This window comes from Lactuca virosa, chromosome 8 (assembly GCF_052849685.1).
Source record: "Lactuca virosa cultivar CGN04683 chromosome 8, Lactuca_virosa_CGN04683_v6, whole genome shotgun sequence".
Taxonomy (NCBI): domain Eukaryota; kingdom Viridiplantae; phylum Streptophyta; class Magnoliopsida; order Asterales; family Asteraceae; genus Lactuca; species Lactuca virosa.
In genome coordinates, this window is record NC_136433.1 from 100,424,129 (window position 1) to 100,433,946 (window position 9,818).

The 9,818-nt window shown below is 35.1% G+C and overlaps 1 protein-coding gene and 1 non-coding gene across 2 annotated transcripts; both read right to left on the bottom strand.

Moving 5' to 3' along the window:
* Positions 1-2,352: 2,352 nt before the first annotated feature.
* On the bottom strand, positions 2,353-2,436 carry TRNAL-CAA (transfer RNA leucine (anticodon CAA)). The gene has a single exon. It is a non-coding gene; the product is annotated as a tRNA-Leu (tRNA).
* Positions 2,437-2,842: 406 nt separating this feature from the next.
* LOC145129068 (nucleolar-like protein) lies at positions 2,843-3,771 on the bottom strand. Its single transcript, XM_079063822.1, has 2 exons — positions 3,616-3,771; positions 2,843-3,404 (listed from the first exon to the last, which is right to left on the bottom strand). The coding sequence occupies exon 2, from the start codon at positions 3,402-3,404 to the stop codon at positions 3,045-3,047; it is 360 nt and encodes a 119-aa protein (XP_078919948.1). The 5' UTR covers positions 3,616-3,771; the 3' UTR covers positions 2,843-3,044.
* Positions 3,772-9,818: the final 6,047 nt, after the last annotated feature.

Here is a 9,818-nt window from a genome sequence, read left to right on the forward strand (position 1 = left end):
ATATGTCCCTACACAAAGACAACAAAAGGTTCAGTACATTCATCAAATCTTTGGGCTTACTATAAGTTGAACAACTGTCCATGTATGGAAAACCAACTATAAGTATCATTGTTATGGATGCTAAATGATATTTTATCCAAAAGGTTCAATGGCTCTCTACCTGTATCTAATATATATGTACAAACCCTAATATAATAGTAATTATCACCTGCAAGCAATCTAATTGTTCCAGCAACTCCAAATATTGTATACATCCTGGAAGCAGTTTCCAAATTAACTTCACCTGTGACAGGTTAAGAAATTTCCATGTTAGCACATCTTATAAATAGGATTATGCGTATATTTACATCTTCAATGAATTTGTTGTTTCGATTTACCGTGAAACTTTTCAAATTATTTAGGTAAGTAACAAATTTATGTTTCTGAAACTTCAACATACTGAATTACTGATTTAATTTTAAACTCTAGTCTACAGAAACAACGCCCGAAGTGAAAGGATCAGGATCTAAAATCACCAGATTTTTTAGAATTGTAAATTTATCAGATGGATGCAAAAGACAAGAATAATAAGAGATTCATTACATAGAAGTATTGATAACTCGACACTCTCGAAATGGCCAACATCATCCAAAATTTCCTAGAACAAAGAAAGAAGAGATCTGTAAAAGGGGAAAATCGGATGAGGAATTCTAACAATGAAATTGATATTGAAAAGGATCTGTCAAAAGAAAAAAAGGAAAAACAAAACGATGAAGAACAGAAATCTATTACACAAATGCACCATTGGAAGATAATTTTGAATTTGGGAGTAAAATCAAGACGAACTAACCGTATTCTTGGAGGCGTTTGAAGAGGCGAGGTAGATACGAATTAGGGATATGTTTTCTGGCATGATGAAGTAAAAAGGAATGATTTTTATGTTTCTTTAGGTTACAATTGAGGGGGTGTTTGGGAAAACTTTTTAAGGCTAAAAGTCGTTTTTGAAAAAGGACTTTTTGTTCAGTAACTTTTTCCAAAAGAAAATCTTTAAAAAATGTTTGTATTTGCTTTTGGCATAAAAGTTAACTTTTCAGGTTAAAAGTCTCAAAAGTCACAGAAAGATAGGATTTGTGACTTTTGAAACACTCTCTTTTACTTCAATACAAAAAGTCATTTTTGAAAGATCTTTTTCAATAGCCAAACATCTTTTGGATGTTTTTCAACTTTTTGAAAAAGTTAAAAGCCAAAAGATGTTTTAAAAGCAATGCCAAACACCCTCTGAGAGAGAGAGGGTAGGTGAAGAAGGAAAGAAAAAGATAATCATATAACGGTGTTTGAATAACGAGGATGATGTCAGCAAAACAATCTAAGGGTGAAAAATTAAGGACTAAAATTTAATGAATGGTACTGATTTCTTAAGATTAGAATTTAAGGTTTTCTTTTAATAATATTTAGAGATATGAAAGATCAACTTTTCTTTCATAATTTTTCAAGTTTTATAAATAATTTATACATTAAATATAATTTACAATTTTATATTGTAGAATATGAATAAGATAAAAAATTTATGTCATTTTAATGTAATTGCAACTCCATCTATTTTAACTCATATGACTTTATCAGAAAAAAAATGATTAATTTGGTGTGCAAAATATAAATTAACAAAATTAATTCCAAATAAAAAACCATAAAACGCCTACTGCCCACGATTAATGAATTGGTGGTCGGGCCCCACTAAGTCACAGGTTTGGATCTTTTATAAATGAGCTGGGCCCCACTTACCTCTGACATGTCCTCCTTGCCGCCGTACACGTGGTGTCATAATTGTCGCCGATGATATGCAGCACATTGTAGGTTGTTGCCGCCGATGGTACACAAAGTCTCACTTGCCTTATATATAAACGAGTGAATCACTCAAATATATATGGGATATTAATAAAACTAATAATTTCTAATGTAAAATTAAGAAAAAAGAACTTATTTTTTTTTAGAAAAATGGCCAATCAGTTTGTTGAGAAAATATTTTTAATATGACGACTTAATTAGAACATGTTGAGGTTTTTCATGGATCGTTAAGGCGGTGTTATTATGATAACAAAAATTATTAAAATAACAGACATACATAAAAAAAAAATCAACGATCACTAATGCTCTAAACACTGTCTAAAATATATTCGTTAGAAGTATGATTGTAGAAGACGAAGTAATCAAAGCAAGAATATGGATAAATAAGATGTTTTCATTTATTGTAAAAGTTTCATTAGAATGCTCAAATATATCTTAGACATGAAAAATGAAGTTCAACCTAGCACTGAGTATTTAATAATTTTATTAACCTGAGTTTGTAGGAGAAAATAAACAAACTCAAAAAAGTATCAGAAGTGGGATTTGAACCCACGCCCTCTCACGAAGACCAGAACTTGAGTCTGGCGCCTTAGACCACTCGGCCATCCTGACTTTGTGCATTATTTTCTACAATCGTTAAATAACTAAATAAGGATACTTATGACATTTATCATTTTCAGTTCTAGGAAAAAAAGATTTATATGTTTTATGTATATAGATGTTTGGAGTTTTTATTTCTAAAACAATCAAAATTTCAAAGTACAACACAAGACAATGTCAGATTATCCGAATACAATATAAAAGTTTATATTATGAACTGATATTTACAAAGTATAGAAACAATTTTGTTGCTCAGTATTAATCTGCTTAACCTATAGTACATATTTATCTAATTAGTCATCATGTTTTTATTCATCTTTTCAAATCTCTTGTAAATAAGTTCACAAAATAAGTAGGTCTGAGAAGGCATCATATTTTTATCCAATAATTATCACATAATCCGGCTTACAAAACCATATACAACCCAAACCTACTCTTGTATTTTTTTCATCATTTGCAACCATGAACTCAATATCATCAAAAATTGATTCTTACATGAAAACTAATAATAATAATAATCAAGAAACTAGTTTATCACCACCATCAAAATTATCTAGAAGCTAAATAAGGTACTCAATAATGAAATCTTTATCGAATTTTCATATGCCTATTCATCACCTTCAAGTTTTCCTTCTCTTCTTCCTTTCGGGCGCTTCCAAATTACCAATTTCTCCTCCATCAACCTCTGCATTCTTCCTCTTCTTTTTCTTTTCTTTCTTTCTCAATTTACCCTCATCTTCTTCTACATCCCTATGGCTTATATCAGATATGGTTGAAGTTTCATCCTTTGGTTTTTTCTTCAGCGCGTGGTGCTTTTTAAAGTATACAAGCTCGTTAAATGCCACAGAAGCACGACGGAGGTAAGCAGACACCGGTTGTGAAGCTCCATTCTCGGAGGTTACAAATTTTGACAAGATATTCGCAGCTTTGGAGAGATTGACAGGCTTCAAAGATACAATTTTCCCAGAAACCGTCTTCATCTGAATCAAAGAAACTCACATATATGAAAATGACTAGTATTTCCCTTATATTAGCAACAAAAGGAAATTGTGAAATACATAGCTAACTGATAATTGGAATAATTACGACAAACACTCGAGAACATAACCTAGAACGGTCAACAAAACCCTAATTTCACAAAAAGCAATTAAATAGGTTGAGAAACTGATACGAATAACAGAACAAACAAACCTTTTATCGATAACAATGAACAAATGACCTGAAATTTGAGAGAAGCGAAGACGATTGGGGGAAGATAGAAGTGATTCGAGAGTGTAAAGCTTTGAACATTTGTTGACTTCGTTCTAGTTAGCTTCCCTCAGCTTCTGCTTTGGGCGGCGGTTTATTACATCGACCCGGATCATCCGAATTTTCTTATTTGAGAATTGAGCCCATTTCAATCCTTAGCAGACTAAACTAAACGGATCTGATCTTTAAGTTTAAGAGACCAGCTTCTATGTTGGGCTTCGTTACGGGATATTGTCACAAAAACTTTTAAGTTTGTACGTTTTGGTCCAGCTCAATACTTGGTAAGCTTCTTTATATATTTATTTTATCATGTTAAATGTTACGTAGTTGGTTACCAATGCCACGTTGGAGGTTCTCGTGGCTGTTAAAACCATTCATCCCTCTTAAAAGGCTTCCCTTATTTCATTCCTTTCAAATGATTTTCAAAAGGAATCATTACAACTTCTTCAAAAAAAACTGAGGTTCAAAGGAGATTCATATCTCCATTATGGAAGAACAAGGGCATATGCCGATGTGGTGATGTCTTTCTAATTTTCATTTCAAGAACATCGGACAACATTTTTCATTTTAAGAACATCAGACAACATAGGAAAAATATTTTAGGATTGCCTTCCAGATGTGCGGCACGCATATGGCGTGCGCGACATGTGTAACATTCCGGGTTTCAAGTATTTTTAAATCCTTCCCTTGGTTTTTAACTATATCATTTTGGTCCTTGGATTTGGTTGGAGTTAGCCCTAAGAAGCCCTAGTGGCAAAATGGTAATTTTGGGGCAAGAGGTTTACGCTGAGCATACATGTGAGTACGCTAAGCGTACCAGCGCACGCCCTAGTACGCTGGGCGTACACATATGTACGCTGGGCGTACTAGTGTCCGGGTGAAACCCTAAATTTGACCTTTAGCACCTCTTTTGCTACGCAAAAGACTCGGAACACTCCCAAGAGGCTAGAAAGGACCTTGAAACACCAAAACTCCTACATTTCACCCAGTGTTTACGGCCGTAAACTCATGGGCCGTAAACCCACATGCCGCAAACCCATGGGCCGTAAACCCATGGACCGCAAACTCATGGGCCGTAAACCCACATGCCGCAAACCCATGGGCCGTAAACCCATGGACCGCAAACACTTGGGCCGTAAACCCCATTGGACCGTAAACTCATGGGTCGTAAACCCTGTTGGGCCGCAAACCCCTGACCGTACACCCCTAATTACGGCCGCAAACTCCCTAGCTTCAATCACGTGTGATTCTAACACTTAGTTTCAAACGATTCCTAGTCCCTAAGGTGGTTTCCTCCATAACAGATAATGTTATGTCCTTGTCTGATACATATATGTGATACCATATGTTAATAGGATCCACTTGTGTACAAAACATCAGTTGACACTCAGTATCCACGCCGACCTTACACTCGAGTCTTACGACAAACTGTGAGTTCATACCCCTACATTTTCCATATTTTCAATGTTTTCAGGGGGGGGGGGATACAAGCTAAACATAAATGTTTTCAAAACTTATGCAAACCTCATACTTTAACCCTTTTGTACTGTGTTGAGCATAAGGGACGTTTTCACAAAAATTGCATAGTTTTTCGGACATGCTATTCACTATACATGCAGACTATAATCGGTATAGTTTGGGATTTTTCTAAAACATATCAAGTATAGAAACTTTCACTACTAAACATATGCACTAAGACAGAAACAGTTTACAGTAATTATCACTACATACGGTATACATACGGATTTGTACTATGGTAGAACGCTACTACACTACATGTAAACTAGATTGTACGATACTGTGAGGCGCTACTTCACTACTGTACCCTTAGGTGTACAGGGATAAATCCTACCATAGTATAACCAGAGTCTCCTCGAGGGAGAGCGTAAGATTTGTGAATATATCTATTCGGGACTGACAATCCCACATCTGAACTGCTAGCTACAGTTAGGCGGGCACGCCTGGGATGTACAAATGTCATTTAACTCAACGCCTGAAGAACGTTGGAAAGGTCACTAGTCATATCAAGCATGGTTATACGAATCACATTATGTATAAATCACCTTTAGTTTACAACCGGGTACTCTTCAACTGTTCTATTTATACTAAATAGAACTAACACACACTACGTATACTGGCTGAAGTCAGGGTTTTCAAACAGAACCGATTATGCATTGGTTTCACATACAAAATACCTATACTTCATGATTAGCCCTAACTAGTCACATGAGGTAGTATTTTCGCATATCACTACGGTTTTCAGTAACGAACATTCATGGTTTTATACGGAAATTGATAACACTACTCTTTCACTAAAGAAAATATCGGATTTTCTTGAAACTATACAAACATTTCTGCTAGCTCATCAACAAGTTTTCATTACGAACTACTGCTTATGAACTCACCAGCGTTATGCTGATATTTTCAAACTGCTTGTATTCTCAGGAAATCAGTAGACAGGTACCTGCTGGGTTTTTTTTAAGAGTTGAAGCAATAAGAGTTTAATGTTTATATTCATACAAACTATATGATGTAATTCAAACAATTTTCAGAATCTATGTAAACATTTTTACTTAAGTATTCATTGTAATGGTTGCGTTGCTATGATTGCTATTATTCATTGGTTGTGATGCTACACATGACGTCCTCCGCCCCGGAACGTTTCCGTCATCGGTTTCGGGGTGTGACACGTAAGGAGGAGTACGCCCCACGTACTCAGTCAGCCACCCCGTTGTGGGTCAATACGAGGCAGTGTACGCCCATCGTACCGAAGGAGTACGCCCTGCGTACGCCTTCTGTTGGATTTCAGACTTTAGGCTTCAAGTTTTGGGCCACCTGTTGGGCTTGAATGCTTCGGTCCTTATTGGTCTATCTGAGTATGAGTGTTTTGGGCCAAGTGAAGAGTTGGACCTTATGATAAGACCCAAAAAGGAGTTTGGGCCCAATTTGGAAAATTGAACCAATGATGGGCCTTGTATAATTTTGGGCTTTTTGGATCAAGGATTGGACCTGGGTCTTAGCCCATTTATGGATTGAGTAAAGTGGCTGTTTACCCTAAGTTTGGGTCATTAGTCAGGGATGGTAATCCAATTATTAATTGGATGTTTATTCGTTGTGATAGTTCGGGATTTTAGTGGGCCAGCAACCGGAGGTTTTCTGTGTGATTCGTCAGTGTGAGGTGAGTTGTTCTCACTATACTCTCGGGTCGAAGGAACCAAGGTCGGCCCTTCAGATTGTTATCCTGGTTATTGTATGCTTGCTATGCTATAGTGATATGTTAGATTGGCATCCTGCTAGATAGGATGTGCTATGCTATAGTGATCTGTTAGACTTGTATGGCTGTCTCTATATGCTAGCTATGTTTGGTTATGTTATGTGTGGATATGTGATGGATGGTTGGGTTGAGGCGGTCCTGCTGTGTGCAGAAGGCAAACAGAACCAGGACGACCCGGATAGACTGAAGGCCTGTGAGGTGGACCAGTTTTGGGGAAACTCACTAAGCGTTCGGTTTACAGTTTTGGGTTATGTTTCAGGTACCTCAGATAATCGTGGGAAGGCAAAGGCTTCATTGTGCACCTCCTCATGTTATGTTTTGTGATTTTGGGGATGACTCTGATGATAAACATGTATTGAAAACTACAATGTAAACAATTATGATTTTGGTTGGTTTGGAAAAGTTTTTTTTTTTTTGAAATTTTATGAATGCTACAGCGTGCACACCTACTATAAATAAAACTCTCCAACCTCATTCATTCCACACACCTCCCACACTTTCTCTCACGATTTTCTCTGCATTTTGCCCAATTTTCCCTTAGTTTTAAGTATCCGGCCCCTGCAACACCTGAGGTATTCAACCAAGTAGTAGCCATCAAGTAGGAGGCATGCGAGTGCGATTTGTGGACTTTGGTCAGGAAGAATCACTATAAGTTAAGCTACACTCTAGTATTTTCAGTGTAACTTATATTTATAGTTTTAAGTCGTTATTATGAACCTATAAATAAGATTTATCATTAATTCTAGTCATAATTTTGATTAATCCACTTACGGGAGAGGTGTTAAGAATGGTCACGTTGGTTTGGTTGTTGGATTTCAGAAAGGCTATATGTCGAATTGGTCTTGCCTCCCAAATGTCCATCCTGGATGATCCTTATTTGATAGAAATATCAGTATTCATTGGGATTAGTGATAGGTCTAACCCACATTGCCAGATTTCCCTAGTATCTAATAAGCGGTAGTATTATAGGTTAACATTAGCCGGGTACGTTACCATCAGTTGGATCATCAGTAGATTGTTGTTAGTTGTCAGATCAACTGTCTAGGTGAGTTCATCTCACTATATTATGTATTCCAGTATATATCCATGTGTGCTAGGATATAGGCACCAATAATGTAGAGTCGTAGTATAGTTTTCTATGTGCCTGTAGAGCCGAATGTGTGTGTGATTGTTGATATGCTTAAAATTTATTGCGAATTAGTTAGGGGATGATGGCGGAACGAAAAAGAGGTCGGAAGCCTATAGGCCCACATGTTAACAAAATGACATGTAGGCCGTAAGTACACATTGACATGTGTTAACGAAATGATGTGTAGGGCTTAAGTACACGCAACCCGTGTTGAAGACGAAATGACGTGTAGGTCGTAAGTCTAAGATATGCATATTATTTGTATGCATGTATGTGTATTGTGGTATATGTTATATTGAGGGAACTCATTAAGCCTAACGTTTACCCAGTTGTTATAAATGTTTTTCAGGTACTTCGTGAGAAGAGCAAGGTTTGACTGTACACACACGCATTCACAACATGTTTCTACATAATATCATTATACTCTGATATATTTAACAAATAAAAAAATAAAAATTTTTGGTTGAAAATTGGGACGTTACAACTATTTTTACTAATCTAAACAGGAATTCGATGAATAATAATTTATGTGTTTTTTTATAATTATTACTTAAATTAAATTATATGGACGATGATTAATTGAATGCACTAACCTTCAATTAGAGAGAAAGCGATCGGGGGTGTACAAAGACATTGTGTAATTTGATTTTTCCCCACTTAGATTTGCTGATTTAAATGGAGTCGCTAAAGCTTCTTTTATATCAGAAAACATCAATGGAATTGGATTGAAAGACGAAATCGTATGGACAGATCGAGGTGATCGATGGAGACAAAATGGAGGCTGATGATCGTAATATAGGGTTAGCGTGAAAGAGAGATTAATAAGGATTAATCCTTAAAATGGTGGATTTTAAATAAAATATATTAATTATGTTTTCATATTTGGTCGTAAATTCACACAATACTTATATGTTATTATCAGGACCGACCATGAGATTTTGAAGGTGTTGTTCATATTAGTAAAAATAGGCCTCAAAACTTGAAAAAACTAAAAAGTTGAGCAAAACAATTTTAATTTTTAATTTTCTATTGCAACGTAAGTTAAAGCTCACTAAAAAAAAACTTGCTTCGACTTAAAAGTGTCATCCTTCTAGGATTTCTTGAAACAAAATTTTCAATTACTTCTTCATAAACAATTTTATCCAAAAAAAATCTCTCAGTTGTAAACAAAGCCAATCCATTAATCCGTTCTTGTGTCATTGTAGATCGTATGTAAGACTTTAATATCTTCAATTTGAAAAACTTTTTTTCTGTAGATGTAAAAATAACATGAATAGTTAATAAAATTCTATATGCAATAGATGTATTAGGAAAACAATCAACATGGTTTAAAAAGTTTAGAATATCTACTGCAATCATTTTTTCTTTAGGTTAAAGATATAGAGGTAATTTTAATTCAAAATATAAATTATTTCCATCAATATCTGATTGTTCATCTTGCTTAAGTGAAGTTTCGAGAGACTTACAACATGACTTTAAGCGCATATCATCTAATGAACGCAAATTTTCAGAATTAAATAAAAACTCAAAAATATTATCATATTGTTGATATTATTCAAACGTTGTAGTTAGAGAAGAAATTGTTTGATCAATAATGTATAGAAAATATTTTACCCTAAAAGACTCTTGTGAGGATTTTAAAACACTAGAAGACGTATTATTTAAAGTCTCATCAAAATTCTTTTTTATTTTGATTTCATGTTTTTTAGGAAACATTGGTTTAATGTTCATTTCCAAGGTAAT

Bases quoted from the DNA above. Each gene is read 5' to 3' on its own strand.
- LOC145129068 (XM_079063822.1), bottom strand. From the start codon at position 3,404: ATGAAGACGGTTTCTGGGAAAATTGTATCTTTGAAGCCTGTCAATCTC.